This window comes from Hydra vulgaris, chromosome 07 (assembly GCF_038396675.1).
Source record: "Hydra vulgaris chromosome 07, alternate assembly HydraT2T_AEP".
In the NCBI taxonomy this organism is placed as follows: Eukaryota; Metazoa; Cnidaria; class Hydrozoa; order Anthoathecata; family Hydridae; genus Hydra; species Hydra vulgaris.
Genome location: NC_088926.1, coordinates 10,207,887 through 10,232,500, shown reverse-complemented (window position 1 = coordinate 10,232,500; position 24,614 = coordinate 10,207,887). Strand labels below are relative to the sequence as shown.

The 24,614-nt window shown below is 27.1% G+C and overlaps 1 protein-coding gene across 1 annotated transcript in view; it reads left to right on the top strand.

Annotated features, from left to right (window-relative positions):
- Window positions 1-17,063, top strand: part of LOC100214713 (latent-transforming growth factor beta-binding protein 1) — a 39,397-nt gene extending 22,334 nt beyond the window's left edge. The window contains exons 4-9 of the mRNA XM_065801001.1: window positions 5,276-5,419; window positions 6,933-7,073; window positions 8,219-8,371; window positions 10,559-10,696; window positions 13,120-13,278; window positions 16,680-17,063. Coding sequence (XP_065657073.1) covers window positions 5,276-5,419; window positions 6,933-7,073; window positions 8,219-8,371; window positions 10,559-10,696; window positions 13,120-13,278; window positions 16,680-16,792 — 848 coding nt within the window. The 3' untranslated portion in view covers window positions 16,793-17,063. The remainder of the gene's footprint in view (window positions 1-5,275; window positions 5,420-6,932; window positions 7,074-8,218; window positions 8,372-10,558; window positions 10,697-13,119; window positions 13,279-16,679) is intronic.
- Window positions 17,064-24,614: the final 7,551 nt, after the last annotated feature.

Genomic DNA, 24,614 nt, shown 5'->3' with positions numbered 1-24,614 from the left:
TAATTTTGAACAAAAAATTTTTAACCAAAGATTGAAAAAATAAAAATAATAAGAAATTAAATTACCTCAAAAACTTTTTTTTTTAAATACGTATAAACGAAAGTATCTTACTATCAACTACACATTAAAAAAAAGTCAGATTGATGTAATAAAATCATGTAGGTTCAAATTTTATAATACTTGTTCTTTACATTACATATATACTTTTAACAATAATGTAAAAAAAAATGTTAAGTGTTGTTCTTATTCTCAAGCATTTAATGAGTTTTGAATCAGTGTTGTTATCTTTAGACAATTTTTTGTCTTGAGGTATACATTTTCAAGATTTGGTTATGAGTTCTTTGATTTCTAGTCTTGTCTTGGTCTTATAACTTCATTACTTAGTCTTAAAATGTTTGTATTGGGGCCCTTCATTAATTACGTAACAATTTTTGAGTGGTTTTGATCTCCCTTCCCCTTCATCACAACATCATAACTCTTTAGTAACAAGTTCCATACAAGTTGTCACTAAACGATTAGCTACTCCTTCTCCTAGAGGGGGAGTGGCTAATCATTTGTAACATAATTTATGGACAATCCCTGAATAAATTTCAAGAACAAGTTATTTTTAGATATATAAGTAAACATATGCAAGTTTCAAAGCAGAACATAGTTTTGTTATTTTAATGCTATACTTTTTTTCACAAATGTCACAAATTGCTAAACAATGTGCATATTTAGCATTGCCGAATTTCCTATTTAGCATTTCCGAATTTTCTATTTAGCATTGCCAAACTACAGCAACACCCCAAAATGTTCATGCCATTTTTTATCAAGTAAACATTCATTGACTGATAAAAAAAGCTCTATAATAAACAGGGTACTGAATTAGTTCATCGTCTTTACAGGACTAACTGAAAAAGACTTAAATGAGAGATTGGTTACCTTATAGAGTATGATTAAAAGTATCAAAACTGTCTTGTTGTATTCAACAGCAAACATATGTAGAAAGTTTAGTTTTTTTCTTTTTGATTTGTTTTTTAATGAGAATCTAATGAAACTTTCTTTATTAAAAATAGAATTTTTGAGTGTTCTTGAAATTTATGTTTTTGGAATGCTGTGATTCTGCTTTTATGTGCATTTAGGAGAAAAACAAAAATTTGATTTTTTTCCTAAACGTAATAGTTAGAATTTAATTTTTTCGCGACTGCAATATATGTTTTTTTTAGTCACTTTCTATTTGCACAATTTTAGGCAATGCCGATACTGATACTGATGGATTAAAATATGTCAACACTAATGCTGATACTGATTAATTAACCAATTATAAGAACAATCAATAATATAAAACTAAAAATTACAGGTCAGGTCAAGATCAAGATTATCAGAGATCACCCAACTAATTATAGCATGTAGCCAAATATAATCTGTCAAATATCTTGCTGCAACTCAGATATAAATTACATCTTTCTTTGGGGTTCTTGGTTGAGTTTAGGCTAGAGATAGTGTCTTAATAAAAATATTTGTTTTAGGCAGATATTAATATTTGGGAACTGCTTTGTAGAAAACTTCTTGTGCAAAAACTTTATGAGTAAGCAGAAAAATTGTAGGTCAGTCTTGCACTTCTTTTTCATCAATAGGCTGGCATAGGCTAAAACCTGTGTTACATTGTTTTCTGCCTTTGATGGTTAATGGTGCATCATCTTTAATCCTGTTTTGTTACTCATCTATATTAATAATTATCCCAATAATCATATCCCTAAGATGGTATTTGCTTAAATAAAAAGCATTATTATTACTAGATATTTACTAGATGATCCTTTTACTGTAACTGTGCCACCATGCTCAAAAAATCTTTATAAACTTTTTTACCTCAAAAATATAACTTTAGAAGTCCTGATTTGAGGCTTTTCTAAATCATGCAGTTTAAAGTTTTTAAAAGTCTTCCTTCAACCTTTTTCTTTTTTTTTCTTTGCTTTTTGTTAACTAATAACTTACATAATATTGATTGCAGTCTTTTTGGAAATAAATTTACTATTAAAAATATTTATATTTAATAGTATAATTTTGTCTAAAAAAAAAGTATACCTTATATACCATAGTATTCATTAATACATGGAGTAGAGAGAATTTGGTTTATTTAACATCTAACTATTTTCATAATGCAGGATTAATTTTTTTTTTTTAAATCAATTGGTTAAAAACTTGGTAAATCAATAAAAAAAAGTTGATTCCAATAACGATAATGCTTGTGCAAAAAGTGTCCGATTAGGCTGATAATGATAATGATGTCGATTAATTAGTACATCACTAGTATTTTCACCCTGTCAGGATGCGACAAAGGGATGAACATGCAGAAAGTCAGAAAAACAAACAGTGTTTCTTTACTTTTACTTATGCAAGCAATAGCAGTCGCCTAAAATTTTTCAAAATGACAGAATTACTTCAGCATTATTTTTCCAACTTATTATGCAATTAATAGTTTTCTATTTTTATAAAAAACACATATTTATAATAAAAAAACAATTAGTTTACTAAAATTTAAAAAACATCTTTAAAAATTGTTCTAAAACATAATTCTTCATTAGGATTACCTTAAGCATGGTTTTTGCATGTGCTTACAAAAACATGCAAAATTTTACTTAAAGTGAATGCATTTGCTACTAATTTAAAAGAAACCATGCTTAAACATGACTGCTTTAAAGCAATCGTAATATTAAAAACACTTTTAAAAGTTTAGAATAGAATTTTCAAGTCATGCTGAAATATACATAATCTAATAAAATGTATAGAATGTTTATTATAGTTTTCATTTTTTTTGTGCATTTAACAGCACCTATAGTATATTTTTATTATCTTATTATTCAATACTTAACATTAGTTTATATTATATTGAGGGGTTTTAAAAAAGAAATATCAAAACAACTTTTATTTCATTTTTAGTTCTTTTGATTTCTTCAAATTTATGTTTTTATTTTTTTGGAGTAAATAAGTTTTACAAACTAAGTTGAGAAAAATTCACTAATTATATATATATTTAAATTTATATGTTTTTTTTGGAGTAAATAAATTTTACAAACTAAGTTGAGAAAAATTCACTAATTTGTATCAACGGATAACAGTTTAAAATCATTAGGTCATGGCATATTAATTATCATTAGTTTGCGTGCACTTAGCAAATAAGTGAAAAATTATTTTGCAAAAATAAAAATTTGTTAAATTCAATAAACAACATTGATATATCTTATAATTTATTGACTGAAAAAAAACTATTTAAAGGTAACACTCCCTTATTTGACTTAAATTTTTTAAATCAATCAATCAAATTTATTGACAAGCTTAAGGCCCAAGGATAATAAATGTACAATGGGTAAAAATAAAGTGGATAAAAAAAATAATGCACTTGAATATAAACAAAACCTAAAGGGACAAAAATTTGAAGTTTTTTTAATATAACTCAACTCTCCATTTAAACATCAATGGAGACTTCAAGAATCTGTCAAAGTTAACAAAAGCTTTTTGATGAGGTTAAAATTATTAATTTATAATGAGGTTCTTACTATTCTGTAGCAGTAGTAATGATGAATATTGTTGTTTACAACTAACAACATTATACAAAGGGCATCCTGCTTCACAAATAATTCGCTAATACTATTCGATAGTAGGTTATTTAATATCAAGTGAAGTGCATTATTATATGCGACACGTAGACAATCGAATGAGTCTTTTCGCTAGAGGTACCATAACTGACATCCATACAAAACTACAAAAGGTTACACAAGGCATTAAATAACATGATCTTATTTTCTATTTGTATTTTGCTGAACTATCTATGGTAGGCTTGGACAGGAATGGTGTGCAATCGAATGCTATTGCTGACCACATAAATGATTTTTTTTTATTGACAACTTGGCCGTGGCTGTTTAGATGTTTTGATGATTTAAACTTTTCAGAAATGCGCCGGAAAAAAAAAACGCTAAATAGTTTAGCTTTAGTTTTAAAGTCTTTTTTTTAGCTAAAATAGTTTAGCTAAGCGTTTTAAAGTCATAAACTAGATAAAAAGGAACTAAAGAAAAAAGAAAAAAATTACTTACGGAAAAGAAAATATATAAGCTTTAAATAAAACTCATAAAACTCAAACTCAAAGTGAAAATTACTTTTTGTTACATTTTTAATTGCGTTTAAAATAAATTACTTTAAAATTTATCTTTTGAAACATTATAATAAAGTTATGCAAAACACTTTTACAAATTACTTCTAATTACTGCTTAATAAATGAACAAGTTTTATTTAACTTGTTGAAAATTGAAATTAAATTATAGAAAAAACATATTTTTTTAAAATTGTATAAACATTTTTTTCAAAATGTGTCAAAAGAAATTTTTTTTAATTAAAAACCTAGTTTTTTTAAAATAGTCATTATTATTCATTTCTTCATGACAATTTTTCAAAAAAAAGCTTTTAAATGATTTTTTGTAAAAATAAAAACAAAAAGATAAACCAATTAAATCATTAAACATTGCAACGGGAAGATTTTAATTTAACTTTCATAATTTAAAATTTAATAATTTGAACAAACTTTCAAAATTAATTATCATATTTATCATAATTAATTATCGTAATTAATTATCATAATTAATCATAAAATTTCATAATTTCAATAAACTTTCATTAATTTTACTTTCAATAAACTTTCATTAACTTAAAAAATTTAACTTCATTATTTAAAGTAACTTAAACATTTAAGATTTTTAGAAAGACAGAAAAATAATTTCAAATGTTTAAATTGGTCATAAAAAAATACATTTAATAACAAAGATAATTCTATAAAAATATAAAAAATTTAATCTTATAAGATAGATAAAATTCTGAAACATATTATTACAAGCTTTATTTAATATTACAAAATTTTTATTTCATTAATTTTTTATTAAAGAAAGTTAAAGAAAGAGAAATGGACTTAATAAACTCTTTAAAATATAAGATAAAAGATGAATATAAATTGAAATAAATTTGCTCTTAAATAAGATTATATTGAATTTAAATTTATTTGTAATGAGTTGGTAAAAGCCTCATTTATTTATTATACAATCAGTTTTGCACTTTTTTTACAATTTAAGTTTTTTTTATCATGATTTGAAAAGAATTGAAAAAGTAAATTGTTAATAAAGTCTTAATACTTATTTTATTTATTTATATAAAGTATTTTTTGTTTTTTTATTTTACTGAGAAAACAAAGTTGTGGCAATTTTATATCATCAAAATATTCAATATATATGGATGGAATTTATTTCAGATATTGATGAGTGCACAATGGGAGTTCACAAGTGTTATCGTGGAGGAGTTAAACATTCTGATTATTGTCAAAACAGTTTTGGCTCTTATGTATGTTCATGTCCATCAGGGTTGAAACTTTCTAGAGACAAAATAACATGCCTTCGTATGTTCATTTAATTATATTTTATTTTTTGTAAATTCATGAAGGAAATCAAGCCAATATCAAAAGATTAGTTGGCCTCTGAGGTGTAGAGTGCATATGGGGTAAAAGGCTTTAAGCAATCTAATGTTTTCTCTAACTGAAATCTACTTATCATTTTATTTTTAAATATTTAATTATGCTAATTATGAATCAATAGTTAAATATTCAATTGTGCAGCAATAAAACATAATAAAAATTTAAAAGTCATATTTATACAAATAAATGGCTTTAAATAAAAATCTTTATTTTTGCTTTATTTGTACTGTTAGTAACACTTGAGTTAGTCTCATTTATAATAATGGTGGAGTCACGTTTAGGAAATGACTATAAACTTTTTTTTATAAGTAAAGTTAATTATTAAATTTAAATATTATTACTTTCAGTTTGAAAAATTGTTTGGTTTTAAACCAAACTATTTCTCACCATACACATTTACAATTGTTTATGCAACACAATGATCGCATATAGGTGATAAGTATAAACAAATGTCGTCAGCAATGTTGATCCATTAAAGTGGTTGAAATGTATAAGTATAAGTACATATATACAATTATATATGCGTTTAAATATGTAATATTTAATGTGTTTATTTATATATTGTGTTAGGTCAGGTTATCCTGCTACTGGTAACATGTAACCCAGTACAATCTGCTTCATGTCCTGCTGCCTTGTAATACTTAAAATACAACATCGGGCCAAGGTTGTTTTTTCATTGTTGGCAATGTCGCATTTGTAACCAAAATGATATAAAAACAATGTTGGCGGTCTATGTTGGTCTAATGCAATGTACAACATTGTTCTAACGTTTTATCAACGTTTGTGTGCTAGCTGGGAAATGAATGGCAAGACTCTTGTAAAGTAGAAGAACTAAGTATGCTCAAAAACCAGGGGAGAAACAACTAAAGCTCTAGTTACTCTGTGTGTAGATCATATGCAATAAAAAAGTTTGTGATTTACTGATATTAGAGATTGTTTATATCTACAGGTGTGATGGTGTAATGTATTAGTAAGTTTCGTTTGATCTTCTGGTATGGTTTTGTTATATTTTTATCCACTTTCAAAGCGAGTGAATAGAAAGCTAAACACTTCTTGCACTTATGAGCTAGTACATCAGAGCTAGACGTAAGACCTACAGAATGGATTTTAATTGATCAAATGCACACATTAGTCACCGTAGGCCAAAAGAGCCCGTATTGTTGTAATAGTCACCATTAGGCACTCTAGCATCACCAACAGTACAAATAAATATTTAAAATAAAATAAAATTTTATTTATTGCAATTTATTTGTTTAAATTTAACTTTTAAATTTTCTCAAATAAACAAGTTAATATTTTATCAGAAAATTAGTGAGTTGATATTTTGTCAAAAAACAAAGCATAGTTTCTTCAAAAGAAAATGTTTCAGAGAAAATTGATTTTGCTAAAAAAAAAATTAATCAGTTAAATCCAATTGATTTTATTAACTTTACTTTAGCAATAAATGAGTGCACAGATACCACACAAAGACATAATTGTTCCAGAGAAGCAATGTGTGTTGACCTAAATATTGGATATGAGTGCAAATGCACCGAGGGCTTTGAAAATGGATTAGAAATAAATAATGAGAGATGCATAGGTATGGATGCAACAGTTTATTTTCACATTGCTTTTTCTTATAATTTATTTTATGAAAACTAAAATTAAATAAAAAAAAGTTCTTAAAGTTAGCTGTTTAAGTTGACAGTTAATCAATTCCAAAGTTAATTTCATGTTTTAAGTTAACTGATAGCCTGTAATTATTCTAAATTTTAAAATAAGTTAAAAACTTGTTAATCGTGTACATAACATACATCTACATATAGCTATGGTTCAAGTAGTATTACTACTTGAACCATAATTAGCCATATGCAATTAGTTATATGCATAATATATTGCTTTCAAACATGATTAATGTCAAGTTTCTACAATTGTGTGGTTTGGATGATTTTACATAATGCCATTTTTTGTCTGGCACAATTATCACTTAAAACTTTGCCTTGAATTTTTTTAATTCAATTTTCTATTTTTATAAATTATATCATTTCCAGTTTTGTATTTTTTTACTTTTGTTCATATTTTTTATAATTTTTCATTGACTGTTTTTATCTATTTTTGTCTTTTGATTGAAAAATGCAATTTTTAAATCCAAAAAAAAAAGAACATAAAACAATAAATCAACAAATGTTCAGTTCTAATAGCACATTTTTTCATTGTGATCAAAGTTCATTTGGCAATATTTTAACCTATGGTTTAATAGAATAATTTGTTCCATAATTAATACATAATTTAAATCATATGATGATGTCACATTTTATATGTAATAGCTATAGGTTACCCATTCTTCTTCAATGTCAGGTGTTAGGCAAAATGAGCATGTAAAAGTTGTGCCCATTGCTGGTCATAAATAATTTTTAATTGTATATTTATGTTATTTTATCATAAGGCAATAAAGTTATTGTTGCAGGTATTTTAAGGTAAAAAAAAGCATCTTTATATGATATTTTTTTAATATGAAGTCTCTTAAGTCTAGTTTAAGTTTTAGACTTTAGAAGTCCTACTCAATTAAAAATAAGTTAGTCAATACCTCACACATGAAATGATTTTTTGGATTTTTATTGGAAAAGAAGAATAAAACTAATTTTGACTGAATTTTAATGAACAATTGAATATTAACACAACAACTTTGCCCATTGGATACACGGACTACTTCTTTAAAAATTAAAACTACTTCTAATTTTTTAGACATAAATGAGTGTGTAGTTGACAACAGCGGAAGCATTCAAGCAATATGTGATTTTGTTAATGGAACATGTTGGAACACTCGTGGATCCTATGTGTGTTTTTGTAAACATGGTTATAAAAGGAACCGAGAGGTGGAACATCATTCTTGCATTGGTAATTAATACAACTGTTATTATTTATTGTTAAGGCTTGTCTAATATATATTTTTCTTATTTTGTTTTAAAAATATGATTTAAGCACAAGTATAAAATGGTTTAAAATTTACTTTATAATTAAAATATAAATAAAATTTATCATTCATAAACAATATTTTTTGAAAAACACTGAAATATTTTCTATTTAATAAATAAAAAAAAGTTTTAACAGATTTTAAAAGAGTTATACAAATAATTCACATTTTTAATCTTTAAAAATGTGAGTTATTTAAATAAAAAGTAGCTTGATATTAAAATGAATACATGATACAAACTTACAATTAATTTCTTTTTAATTTAAATATAATAAGTTATTAAACATCAAAACAGCATTGTATTAACTAATTTTTCTTTTCTTTGTGATATTTCGGTCTAATTTGTATAGACCATCATCAGACATAAAATAACAATTTAAAAACTGTTACAATATAAAATTTTAAAAACCATAAAGAAGCCATTACAAAGACGACGTCAATAAAAATTGTTTTGTTTTTTTATGATTTTTTTAAATAGTGGTCTCCAACTATTTAAAGCAACTTTTATCCCTTTATCCCTGTTAAGCAATACCGGGTATTGTTTAACCTCCTGAGATGTTTGCGCATAGTTAATTTTAAGCGATTCCCTTATTTTCCTTTCATGAAAGTTATTATTTATGGATAAAGTTTTTGGGTGCAGCCAGTCGAATACCCCATGGCATTCTTTGCAATGTTCAGTTGCTCCAGAAGCATGCCAATTGTCACTCGTGCCAGTAGTTTGGTGTTCTATGCTTCATTGCAAAATTCTCTTTTTTGTTTCCTTAATATAAATTCCCCACACAAACACGTAAGCTTGTACACCCCAGGGTTGCTGTTTGGCATTAAAATAGATTTGTTGTTACAGAGAATTGTTTTTAAATTAGGTAGTGTTGTAAAAATAATATTGACATTATATGTTTTTAGGGCTATTCGTAGTTTCGGTCCAAGTGTTGGTAGCCAAGGTAGCTTTATTATTGCAATATTATTTTCTAGTTTTTTTGCAACTTTGTTGTTAGGATTGCTCTTAGTTGAAAGGTAATACGCGGCAATTGTTTCTAGGTTTGATCTCTTATGACCGTTTTCAACAAACATATCTATTATAAACTGAATCTCGTTGTTAATGTATTTTTCGGAGCAGATTTTGGTGGCTCGTGATATGAAACCTTTAAAAACTCCAGTAATAATTGCAGGGTTGATATTTGAGTCAGGTTTTTATTTGTATGTTTGTTATTGCTTCTTTATGGTCTACTTTGAAATCATAATGGTAATTATTTGGGTTAGTTATTTTTATATCTAAAAAATTTAGTTCTTTTTGATCATTTTCAACCTCTGACGTATACTGAATATTGGAGTCTTGTTGATTTAATAAAATAAGAAATTTGTTATGCTTTTTAACTGATTAAAATCTGGCCTGGCTATCATCAACATACCTCCTATAAGATTTTGGTGAAAAATTTTTGATTTCTGCAATATGTAGAGCTCTTGTTTCTAATTTTTGTAAAAATGCCTCTGCAATAACAACCATTTGTGATAATCCAATCGGACCTGATTGATAGTTCAAATTTGATAGTTCAAATTGATAGTTCAAATTGATGCTTCAAATAGTGGAGACCACTATTTAAAAAAATCATAAAAAAACAAAACAATTTTTATTGACGTCGTCTTTGTAATGGCTTCTTTATGGTTTTTAAAATTTTATATTGTAACGGTTTTTAAATTGTTATTTTATGTCTGATGATGGTCTATACAAATTAGACCGAAATATCACAAAAAAAGAAAAATTAGTTAGTACAATGCTGTTTTGATGTTTTATAACTTATTGTAAATTTTACGTACAACAAGAAATGTCCCTTAAACACTTAATTTAAATATTAATATTTTCTCTTATAAATTCAGTTATAAATATTTCTGACTGTTGGTGAATATGTTGACAGTGCTTAATCTTACTGAAAAAAAATCCTTGATACAATTTTTTTTTAATTAAAGTTTTTTCACTTTTTTTAATTTGTTTATAAAACATGCTTAATTATCATTTACTATTTGTGTTACTATTTTTATATTGTTTGAATTTGTATTTGAATTATTTTTTCACTGCTTTTAAATAGTAGAGCAATTAATAATTTTTTTTATAGACCGCAATGAGTGTGAAGAATTTATGCATAATTGTAACATGACAAATAAACATGTAAAATGTATAAATACAATAGGTTCTTTTAATTGCGTGTGTGATGATGGGTTTGTGCTCGATACTAATAAGACAAATTGTTTTGGTGAGTGTTGATTTATCTCAGATTTACAATTTTTTTTATTTTTTTATTTTTATACATATGATAATAAGATATAATGTGATATAAAGATTTCAAAGATATATTGTTTAGAAGATGTAGTTTTTAAGATGTAACAAATTTAATATCATATCAACAGAGATTTTGTACTATAACATGTGGAGATAAAAAAATCACAAAAAATAATTACTAAAAGTAAAAAAATAAAATACTAATTTTAAATTTAATTGACAAATTTAACTAGTTATTGTTGCTAAGTTTTTCCTAGGGCTCATTCACTGCTCGTGTGACCATTTGGCAAATTTATAAACCATATAAGTTTTAAATATTAATGGGACTAGCCTGTAAGAGTCAACTGTTATCTAGCATGACTAATTTCACAATCACCATGGGAGAAGATATTTTTTTGTGGAATATGTCTCTTAGAATCAGAAGTCAGGGATAAATCCATGCCTAGGTATTTGATTAATCATGGTACTCTGGAGTATAAGTGGGCTGGTTTGACATAAGTTGAGAGATAAATCTTTTACCCTGGTCACCAACAACACAAGATGTTACTGTACAACATAAATAGCACAGATTTTTTTTTTTTTTTTTTACATCATACAATACACTCAAAAGTACACACAGTCTTTTACATCATTTTGCATGCTTTTTGTTTTTTTATAGATTTTTTTATAGATAGATTTTTTATATTCTTTATTTAAACTTATCTTTATTTTAAAATGTATGTATATATTTATGTATATAATGTATGTGTGTATGTATATATGTGTTTATGTATGTGTGTATGTATGTATATATGTATGTATATCTCAATACCAGGTATTGTTTAACCTCCTGAGATGTTTGCGCATAGTTAATTTCAAGTGATTTACTTATTTTCTATTCATGATAGTTGTTATTTATAGATAAACATTCATATATACTTACATACGTATATATGAATCCATGTATATATCTATGTATGATATGTCTAGAAAACATTAACTTTTTAACCTTAGGATTTTCATTTGACACAAAATTTTTGTCTATGAAAGATATATGTCAACAATTATTGTCTACATGTCTTGCAAATGACAATGTCTACAATGATACAAAATTATTACAATGATTGTAAAGTTTTGTTTGACTTTCTGATTATGAACATTTTTTTATTATTTTCAAGATTATTATTATTAAAAGTATTTACTTTTGTGTTTAATTGGTAAGTTGTTTAAATTTTTTTCAATTTAATCTAAAAAATTATTTTTTATTGCATTTACCTCCTTTTTCATACTACTTATTTGAAAATGGGTGTTGTTTGTTATATGTAGTGAAGTCCTCTTATACTGTAGTATAGATTATGGGTTAAAGTATAAGTAGCAATAGCGTTTATTTAACGAGATAAACCAACTATTGTTGCTGAACTTCTGTAAATTTCTGATAGTAATAGACATGATTCTGTAGAGAATTTAATTCACAAAAAGTGCTGAGTACAGAGAAATAATTAAAGAGAGTACCTACCACTACTCAGAAAACATTAAGCATTAATGTTTTTCCTTTTCTTACATCCCATATAATTTAAGTTTGTTTTAAATTGGTGTTTTTATTATATAGGGATAGATGGGGCAAGATGGCAAAATTTTTGAAAACCCTAAGTTATTGCAAAACTATCAGTCATGAACCAATAATACTTTGTCAGTATGTTTGTGTTATCATAATGGTCCATTGCCTGCCTAAATTTTCAGTTTGCAAGTACAAAAAGCTGAAATAAAAAGTTCATAAATTTATCATCTGGGGCAAGATGAGTTATTATGCAATTTCTACTTCCAATTTTCTAAAGTTTTAAAACTACCAAGTACTCTAACTAAAGTAACACAAAAAAAACACGTGTCACAAAAAAATATTCCTAAAAAAGTTACACCTGAAAGGCACCATCTATTATGAATAACCAATACCACTGTATTTTTTTTTTAAGCGCAAAATGTAAACTTATATATATAAAATTGTGTTAATAATATTTGAAAAAAACCAATTAGCATTATAAATTACAAGATGTAAATACTGTTTCGTTTTCACCTATTCTTAAGTTTTTTTGTTGAGTTGTTATATAAATAGCCATTTTGCCCCGTTTTCCCCTATATTTGCTTCGGTTAGTAATACTGTTTTATATTTTTGTTTACAGTATTTATTAAAGAATTTCGTATTTTATTTTATACTCTAAATTTTAAGTTTTAAGTGTTAAATTTTAAATAAGGTTATTAAAAGTAATGAAATAGAAACAAAACAAATTTTTTTAAAGTAAAAAAAAAAAGTTATTTAAATTAATGAAATTGAAAGTTTTTGTTTATCTCTTATTATAAAGTTATGAAAAAGTTTCATAATTTGATAAGTTAGTGATTAATCAAGTTTTTTAACATTTTTAGATGTGGATGAATGTTCAAGTTCAGTAGATTCTGAAGATTTTCCATGTATATATAACCAACTAATTAAAGCGCAGTGTAAAAATAGTGATGGGGGGTTTTATTGTATATGCCCTGCTGGTTATTATGGCGATGGAAAAAAGGAAGGAACTGGTTGTCAAGGTAATAAAAATACTTTCTCTTTTCAACAAGCTGAATTTTGTTCTAACAGTTGTGAGTTCCTCTGTAAAGATTGTGATGACTCCTTTTTACCTAATTGCTACTAGTTCTTTGAATTTCTGTTTTCTATTCTTTCTATAAATTGTCTTATGTAAAGTTATTTGGATTTTTCCTAAGAAAATTTCAAGTCTCTTCATTCTATTCATCTAGAGTAATGTATACTTTTAACATCCATTCAATTTTTTATAGTATTTTTTGTATATATATTTCTAATTTGCTCACCTTCGCTCACTAATAGCACAATATAACCAATAACATAAATCTACCTGATTAACTGTTACTAGTTTCAAATTTACCCGGCTAATAAATCAAATCAATTGGATCAATATTTATGTAGAAAAGAGCTTAACTTTAACTTTTAAATATGGCTACTCTCACTTATTTTAAACTACCAATTTTCTTTTTAATTCTTCTAATCCATATTTTTATCAGAAACATGTTAGCTACACTTAATACCAGCAATAGCAGTGAGTTGACTAAAAAATAAGCCTTGCTTTGCAGCTTCTATAAATTATAGTTGTATGAGAGTTTATATTCAAACTGAATCCATGGCTAACAATTTTTTTATTATTATTGGAATCAATGAATTTTTTTTTATTTTTATTGATATACATTTTTATCTCTATATACGCAACAGAAACAGATCCAAATTTTGTATGACTTAGGTCTCGGCGAGAAATAACACTTCCCTAAAACGGGATAATTTACAGCTCTCACAAAAGTATAATTTCTTCTCTCAAAAGTATAATTATTATTGTAACTAAAACACAAAGTCATTTCTATATAATTAATCTTGCATAATAAACTGCGATGCTTTTTAAAAGGCATTGTTGTTGCAAAAAAAAATTAAAAAAGAGCGCCGATTTAAATACAAATGTTTTTGATTAGATTGGACTAACTGTTAAGTATAAAATTGTTACACTCTAAATTATATTGACAAAATATAAATTTATTACACTCTAAGTTATTGGATAATAATTAAATTTTATGTAATGAATTATATATTTTATATATTAATTACTTTGATATATTTTTCACTTTTATTTTGGAATTTTTAATTTGGTAATAATTCTTAAAATACCTGCATTCTATTACAATAAAATTAAAAACATTTTTCGTAAGCAGGAAAAACTTTTATAGCTCTGTCAAATTTTTAATCAAATAAAACCAAAAGACAATGGTCGTCTAAATAATTTTTCAAGGCGCAATAAATGACACTTGTTATGTATATATTCTTGTAACATTAACATTCCAAGAATATGATTGTAACAAGTATAAATCCAAATTTATTTTCAATGAATAAAAAGATTGCTTGTGCAAAAACCAAAAGTTCTCGTAAGATGCTGTGGCTCGTCATGTTCATTTTAGAAGAGCTTTTCTCCGCTCTCGCGCTTATTTACTCTCGCCGAGGTCTTATGACTATTCATAATCTGAATGAAGTTTTGCTTTTTGTAAGCTCATGTGTTTTTGGAAACAAATCATTTTTGTTTAGTATATTTAGTATTAAATAGTTATAATTTTATAAATAAATATTCTTGCTAATTATCTTTTCAATTCTATGCAAATAATTAAATAATTTTTCATAAAAGTATTTAATGAACAAAAAAAAGTTTCTCTTTTTTTTTGGCAAGGGCTTTTTTTTGTGCTTGCTAACGTGTTTGAGAGGGAGCGTGAAATGGTTTGATTGCAAAAGCACTGACCAAATGGAGAAGACTGCTTTACCTTAATTAGGGTTTTGATTAATAATTAGATTTGAAATTTCAGCAAAGTATATATTGGCGCTCAAAAGATACGATGTTTACAAAAGTAAACTTTTATTACATTTAAAAAAAAAGCTATTACTCTGAGCAAAAGCATTTATTTCTGTGTTTTTTTTTTAATAAAATTTGTTTAGGCTAAAATAAAACTTGTTAAGAATGCGGTAAGTAGAAAATTTTTTGAGATAAGTAGATAATTTTTTGAGATAAGTAGAAAATTTTTTGAGATAAGTAGATAATTTTTAATGAGCTGGTAATAAAAAGTAGTAATAAAACTAGTAATAAAAAGTAATAATTGAGATAAAAATAGACAAAAATAGCTTTATCTCTACTTCACTTTACCTCTATTTCACTTTACCTCTATTTCACTTTACCTCTATTTCACTTTACCTCTATTTCACTTTACCTCTATTTCACTTTACCTCTATTTCACTTTACCTCTATTTCACTTTACCTCTATTTCACTTTCTAAAAGGTTCATCGACACTTAAACTGAGAAACTGAGAAGAATAGTAGATAAATGAACATCTTGAAGAATATAAAAGAATAGATAGGTGAACGTCTTGATTACTTTAAATCTATCACATTTGTTCTTTGATTGAAAAAAATTTATCATTACAACTCAACAGCCATTTTGTATCTTGAGTCAGCTTAATAAATATTCTTTTTGTTTCCAGTTTTTAGCTAGAAATTAAACTTTGTACTCGGTCAATCATTATAAGAAGTTGTCATTGGTAACTTCTTATAGTGAGTGACCGAGTACATACTGCATAATTCATTTCGCAAGCCCTGTTTTATACAGTTCGACTCACTTTTATTCAAAAATACTGGAAAAAATATATTCTTACAAGTCTTACTTTTTTAGGGAACAAGGTCATAGTTCTCACATAGATCCATGAAGTCCCTTTGTATTGACTAATTTTTTTATGACTCTGGTTTTCGCTATTCAAAAAAAATCATGTCAATTCTAGTTTGTTTTTAGCATTTCATTAACTTATTATTATTGTAGCAAAGGTTTTTAAACATTGTTAAAGGTACAGTAAAGAGTTTTAAGATAATACTATAGATATAGAAATAATACAATAGATATAGTTTATCTTAAATTGACTTTTCAATGAAATTTTTAAAAAGCTAATTTCTTTCTCGATGTAAAGCCTAGTATTTTTATTAGATTTTTTATTTAAAAGTTTTGAAGCTTGTTATTTTTTTTATGGTTAATTCGATATATATATATATATATATATATATATATATATATATATATATATATATTATATTATATTACATACATTTTAGCAAACTGTTAATTTTTGGTTAATTTCTTATCTCTTTCTTTAATTACATTGCTACTCGACCCTCACATTAAACATCATGTCCAAAACTTGCACAATCTTCCACAATTGTTAAAAATGCAGTACCTTAATCAAATACTTCATCTCTGAACTAAAAATGTCTACTTGCTTGTGATTATGTCCTTTATCTATTTGCCAATGATTATAACTATTTGCATATGATTACTATATTGCATGTGATTATGTTCCATATCTATTTGCATATGATTGACTATTAGGCTCCTATTCTTTTTAGATAGCAGTATTCACCCGAAGGAAGATTGTGGTCAAGCTCAAAGCTCACTTGTTGATTGTTGGAACAATAAAGAGAGTTGTTCACATAAAACATCAACTGATAACTTCTTATAATGAGTGACCGAGTACATACTGCATAATTCATTTCGCAAGCCCTGTTTTATACAATTCGACTCATTTTTATTCAAAAATACTGGAAGAAAAATAGTCTTACAAGTCTTATTTATTTAGGGAACAAGGTCATAGATCTCACATAGATCCATGGAGTCCCTTTGTATTGACTAATTTGTAATGACTGGTTTTTGCTATTGGAAAAAAAATCTTAGTTTTTATGTATGTTTTCAAGGTTATGCATGTTTTAAAAAAATTTTAAATTTTTCTTTCAGTTTTTGTGTATTCTTTTGAGTTTTTTTTTTTAAGTTTATATTGGTTTCAAGGACTACTATATGACAGGACTCGCAAACTTGACTTTTTCCGAAGTATTTTCTGATTTCGCTAGCGAAGGCCATTAAATACTTCTTACTAAACGCTTACAAAATTAAATTTAACCAAAAAATGTTTTGCAAAACTAATATTAATAAAATATTTTTACAGTGAATATAAGTATTATTAAAAACTTAATAACAAAGTAAAAATTAATAACAAAGAGAAAACCTTTTTAAAAAGAATAAAAAGTCAAAATAATAAAACTTTTGAAAGTTCATCTGCAAAAAATAAACAATTATTCTCTAGAAGATTTTATAATGTAAAATATTTTTTAAACTTATATATATATATATATATATATATATATATATATATATATATATATATATATATATATATATAATATATATATATATATATATATATATATAAAGTCAGTATATAAAACTCTAGTCCGGTAGAATTTCACCAAAAAAGGGGTCAACCTAGAAAAAATTATTATAAAGACATGTTATATATCGTTGGAAAGCTTATTATTTCCTCTTTAAAATGGGTAATTGGTATTTTTTTTTATTTTGGGAAAGAAAAGTTATGACGTCACAAAGATTAGGAGTGAAATACGAAATTTTAAACGTTGCTGATAAATTTTAAATATGCTGTACAATAAGTTGCGTTGTAACTATAATAACACTTATATTTAAATAATATAAAAGTGTTGAGTATATATATATATTTTTTGTTACTAGAAACATGGCTTTCGGAGCCGCGGGGGCCACAGCCCCCCAAAGGACCTTTTTTGAATTTTGCAAGAGGAATTTTTTTGTTTGTTTTTGTCAAATATTTTTGTTAAACTTTGTTTCTGTAAGTAAAAATGGGTAGAGGAAATAAAAATTCCTTGTTCTACATTTCGAATTTTAAAGTTATTAGAATGTAATATTCTTTTTGTATTCGAAATGTAATCGAATTTTTTTGGCAATATTTATCAAAAACTTTTTAATAAATTACTTATCTTAGTGTTTATAATTATGTAATGATTTGCTATTTTCAGATTTTAATATAAATTATCTGATCTTGTAAGTGATAATAAAACTAGTTCTGAAACTGAAAAATTATGGACTTAAAAAATGAATCCTCTGTATGTGCATTGTGTGGTAAAATGAAATTAGAAGGAGATTCGTTGAGCCAAGTGGGGGCAAGATTTGGAAGGAATGTTGATAGCCAAGGAGCTCTTGGAAAATTAAATGAATATGCTTTAAAATTGGATTTAAATGTATTGGTAAATGAACTGAATAAAAAACAAGAGACAGGAGAAAAGGTTTTTATTCACTCATCGTGTCGAACTAAATTAAGAAACCAATCAAAATCAATTAAACGATCACAAGCATCGATGGAAACTCCTATTGAAAGAAAACGTTCAACTCGATCAGAACAGATTTTTTTAATTTTAAAGAGCAATGTTTTTATTGTGGAAATATGTGCACACTTGACAGTCGCCATCCTGAGAGAAATAATTTCATAGAAGTAAGAACTCTAGAATTATGCAACGAACGTAACGATTTTTTATCTAAAACAGTTGAAGCTAGACTTTTGAATATAAATGATCTTTTAGCTGTTGAAGCACGATATCACATCTATTGTCGTGCAAAATTTGAAAAACCTATTACTACATCAAGCTGTGGAAGACCAACATCAACAGAAAAGCTTACTGTCTTTAATGCAGCATGCATAAAACTTGAGGAAGATATTGATCTATACACAGTCTCTGAGTTTTACGAGATGATGCAAACATTAGGAGAAGAAATATATTCCCTTAAAATGACGCAAAATAAATTAAAAGAAAAATACGGAGATTCTATGCAATTAGTCTCGCGACAAGGTAAAAGTAATGTAATTATACTGGACAGATTTAGACATATATTATGCGAAAACTGGTACACCAGAAAAAAACACAATGCAGAGGACGAAAAAATCAGAGTTATAACTGCAGCAGCAAAATTATTGAGTGATTGTATAAAGAATTTTGACCATGATGTAAAAACGTATCCTTTAATAGAAGATGTAACTAAAAATGAAAACACCTGCATACCCTTATTGCTGAAGGTGTTTATCAGAGAACTAATTCCTGTGCCATTAAAACAAACGTCAATTTCACAAGCATTGTTTTCTGCAGTGAAGCCACAATCAATAATGCCAAAGTAGTTAGGAGTAGCCGTTACCGTTGATAATGTACTTTCTTCCAAGTGGCTAAATGTTCTACTTGCTAAACTGGGTTTTGCATCAAGTTACGACGAGGTTTGTTTATTAAGTGATAATTTTAAAAATTAGTGTTTAAATTTCATGTACAGCTTTAAAATATAATAAAAACTTCTATAGATACAATTTATTTTGAGATTTTTGATGATATGAGACAATCATTAACTTTTAACTTTCTTTTATTTAAGGTTACTTTAAAGCCAAACCTTGTCGATATACTTTGGAACATGTCGCATATCTTTGAATTACAATGCCCAAGTTGGGCTGCCTACATGAGTCGTCAAGTTAATAATGTTCTTCCTATTTCTAAAGTATCCATGCTTCCAGTAATCAACTTACCGGCAACTGATTTTAATGCTTTATATTCTTTGTTAAGTTTCGTTGTAATACAATCAGAAAAGCTAAAACTTGGAATGCCATGTGTTACATTTGATCAACAGCTTTATGTGAAAGCCTATGAAATTGTGGCTTCAAAGAAAATGAAAGTTTTTATTAGAATTGGTGGATTTCATCAGCTAATGAGTTTTCTTGGAGCTATTGGAACATTGATGGAAGGAAGTGGATTAAAAACTGCTCTTGAAACTGTTTACGCTTCCGCTTCAGTCAACCACATGTTTTCTGGAAAAGCAATTTCTCGAAGTCTTCGAGGCCATATGTTTGCTGCATCTTCTATCTTATCTATATTGCTGGAGGAAGTTTGGGTTGAACTAAGCAATGAAGAAAAAACTGAAATTAAATTAATGTACAGCTCAAATATGCATAACAAAAATGGCGACACTGACCTTGAAAAGAAGTTAATTCTATTATTTGAAAAAAAACAAGAAGAATACATGGCAAAATCACGAACTGCAAAATTATGGCTAAACTATGTTCACTATATATTTATTGTACAAGAGTTTATTCGAACGGAAAGAACTAGTAACTGGAACCTATATATTGCTACAACAAAATGTATGCTAAAACTACTTGCCTCAACAGGGCACAATAATTATACAAAATCATTACGTTTATATTTACAATCAGTGGATGAATTAGCATGCACTCACCCAGAAGTATATAAACAGTTCCTTAATGGAGAACATACAGTAAGGCGCACTTCAAAGAGTTGGTCTGGAATATGGACTGATTTATCAATAGAACAGATATTAATGAAATCGTTAAAGGGCAAAGGAGGAGTTGTTGGCAGAGGAATTACTGAAAATGTTTTACATGTTTGGACAAGTACAATGCATAGGTAAAAATAAAATTAAATATTTATTGTTTCGTTTACTTGGAATTTGCTAATAAAATAGATATTTCCAGCAAATTTGCTGGAAATATCTATTTTATTTACAATATTTGCTGATGACAGCGATATTCTTTGCCTCTTATTACACCACTGTAAATCAGTTGAATCTTTACACAAAATATATTTAACAAGTATGACAAAAAGAGTTGATTGCCAGCGTGAATGTTATGACATTGATCAGATTATTGGCAGTACAGCAGAACATGTCATTAACAATATTCTTTTTGCGCACGCATTTACAGGTTGTGATACAACATCAGCAATTCACAATTTTGGAAAGACTTCAATTTTTAGAAAGCTTGAAGCCAAAGACTTGTGCAATGCAGCAAATATTTTTTACCATGATGATAAATCGCCTGATGAGATTGGAAATGCATCAATTCGTTTCTTTCAGCTGCTACATTCCTCAACATCAAATCTACAACAAATACGAAAGCAAAAGTACGAGGAAATGATAAACTCAGATCGAGCTCACATAGACCCTTCTGTTCTTCCACCATCTCCTAGAGCTGCTTACTACCATGGATTGAGAGTATATCATCAAGTGCGTATTTGGAGATGTCTAAGTGAACTTGATCTTGATCCACTTAATTGGGGATGGAAATTAAATGGCTTTATGTACTCACCAATAGCGACAGATGAAAACGCAGGTCCAGAGGATATCCTAAAGGTTGTTCGATGTGGGTGTAAAAACTCCTGTTCGAGTCGATGTTCCTGCAGAAAGATGGGACTTCACTGCACTTCATCGTGTGCTACCTGTCACGGGATTAACTGTACAAATATTGAAAAAGTTGACGAAGAAAATGAACCAGCCCATGACCGTCACTTCTCAGATGTTTTTACATAAATTTTAATTTAATCAGAATAAGTAAGATAAACTTAATGCATAAAGATAAACTTCTTTGTAAATATTTTTTACCATGCTCTTGGTAACATTACAGAATAATTACGTTTAACAGTATTTTATATATTTTGAATATATTTGTTATGTAAACACATCTTTAAGTCAAATTTTCAAAAAATTGGCTAAAGTAGCGTCCCCCTCTGCCTTTATACCGTACTTTTAGTTATTATTATTTCGCTTTCAGTTCATTAAACCAACTACTAATACTTAGGAGTAATAAATATAAAAATATATTACATTTACTTGCTTAAATTATCAATTCTTTTAGTAAAAAAACGTCAATTTTGGTGCTTTTTTGCTAATCTTTATGACGTCACAACTTTTTTTCCCCAAAATAAAAAAAATTACCAATTACTCATTTAAAAGAGGAAAAATAAGCTTTCCAACGATATATAACATGTCTTTATACTAATTTTTTCTAGGTTAAGACTAAATTCTACCGGACTACTCTGTAAGCAAATAAACATGTTAACAAAGTCTATCTACAAATAAATATTACTTGGCAAAGCGTGCCTTTTTAATTGATACCTGATAAAAACAAGCATTTTTTGCTTGGTCTTTTTCCAAATTATGAATTCCATGGAAAAGAACATTAGCTAAACGCCTATAAAGATTTTTCGATGATAAACCAAAATCATAATATGTCTCCATTATAGACAAAATGTTTATCAGTCTTTTTCTACATGCTCTAAGTTAAGTTTTTTTCACAAAGCATAACCCAATTCTAACTAGCTGATAAGTATACTCATGAGGAACTATCAAATATCCTCGTGAAAACTCTTCAATAAAGTCTTTAGCTTCATTTGTTAGAATAGGTTCATCCTCAGCATAAACTAGTTCACCCTCACATTTTTTCTCCTGCCACAAAGGCAACAGAGCTCTCTTCAGTTTCTGAAAGACTCACATTATAAATGCAAGTTTTAATTGAAGTCGCATCTTTAAAACTAATTGTACCTTCACATGTGTGATCTTTTATATTGGGTTGTTCTACTTCCACTAATTCTAGAAACGTTGTAGTAAATCGAGTTTAACACAAAAATTACCAAGTTGATCGTAGCTGGTGTTATATAAAAACTTTTGTTACACAATAGTTTAAATTGTCTTGTAATAAAATTCAGTTTCTTTTGCTTGATAGCATTATTTATGTTGAAAGAATAATTGTCACCTTTTCAATAATATCATTAACATGCAGATTATAATTATAAATTAAGCCATTGTTGAGATTTGATATATTGCTTAATGGAACGCTGATACCATGTTTAGAAGCATAAAAAGTTAGTGGTAAACAAAATGTAAACTTGTTGTAAACAATTATTGTCATGAAGCTCTCTTAAAAATCCTTCGACATAAAAATGCATATGAATTTATCTTTTTGCCGAAATATTACAATATTTCATACATTTTGTGTAATTCTTTGTCAGGATAGAATTCAAAAAAAGAATTTATTTTGTCTTTTTTAAGAAAATAATTAAGTTGCTAATCCTCAAGCTTAGATTGGCGAAGCACTGACTTTAGTGTTGATAGACAAGAAAAAGGAACATTAAAAATACTTGGTGCTCATAGTGGTCGAGTAAAGCCACCAGGAAGCTTAATCATTTCTGTATTTTCAGGCCAATGTTTTTCATATATAAAAAATTTAGATGGCTCTATAGCAAAATCTTTACGTGGATAAAGCACATTAACCCATTTTTGTTTCTCAACATCATCTTTAGGTAATTTAAAAACACGACACTTAATAAGTTCATTACAATTTCCTTTTCAATTCACAATTTTCCACATTTGTTTGGCATAATGAAAAAGATTTTCAAAAAATATTACCGTAACGTTAAAAACGCTTCCACTTTGATAGAAATAATGGCCTTCGCTAGCGAAATCAGAAAATAGAATTTGCGCGTCCTCTCATATAGTCCTTGATTGGTTTATTATTAAAAATTTTGTTTTGTAAAGAATGTTTTTAAATTTATTAGCCTTTTTTAAACCGCGTCAGACCTTGTAACTAATATTTACTTAAAATGCAATATATGTTCAAACAACTATATAAACAACATATATCGAACAACTGATAATAACTTTCTTTTATAATGGAAAAAGCTTGTAAAATTGATCAGTTCACATTAGAAGAAGCTACCATGTGGTTAAAAAAACTGCAACTGCCAACTTCAGGCACAAAGGATGTACTTCTAAATCGAATTAAAAAGTTTGATCGATATCCGAATTTGCTCAACAAAATTATGAGCAGGGCTGATCGAAATTTCAAATTTGAATGCAGTTTAGATACTTTTATAATACCACTAAATTCTGCAAAATGGGAAATAGAAAACTCTAAAATGCCGTTTGTAGACCAAAAGATATTTTAAAAATATTTGTTGAATAAAAACGAGGGAAGAATTGGTCAACAAGAAAAAGCTGCACGTATGCTTCAAAGCAGAAAAATAGTAAAAGTTAAAGTTTTTCAAACTGATTTGAGTTACACTTTTGTAAAAACAATGGTGAAAAAATCATACGAACAAAATGCCAGACCTGCTGTTATTTTATTCGTTTAATGGAGTGCCATTTAAATCACATTGTCCTTGTCCAGTTAATTCAAGTGATTTATGTTGCCACGTTTTATGTTTTTGTTTTTACAACATTAGACATCTACAAAAATACTTGAGCTTACTTGTACACAAACACTTCAAAAATGGCACAAAAGAATTGCAAAAGGTTCTATTCCTATGGTGCCTCTTAAAGACATTAAAGTAAAATCAGCAAAAATAAAAATAAAAAATAGCACTATTGTATGTTCTGCTGCTGACCCTCACGCTTCATATTTTAAACGTGATGTTTCTAACACATCTCGTGTTCTAAAGGAAAATCTCAAAAATGAGAAACCTGTAACTGAACATTTTATTCAGTTTTTTCTAAATATGATAGTGGTAGAAAATCTTCTTTAGGAGAGCATTTAACTTTTATCTTTGAAAAAAAAGAAGCAATTTGCCTTGCTGATCATGGTTATACCAAAGCAATTTTATTCGGTAAAACAATATTATCTGACGATACAATAAAGTTACAGAGAATTAACACGA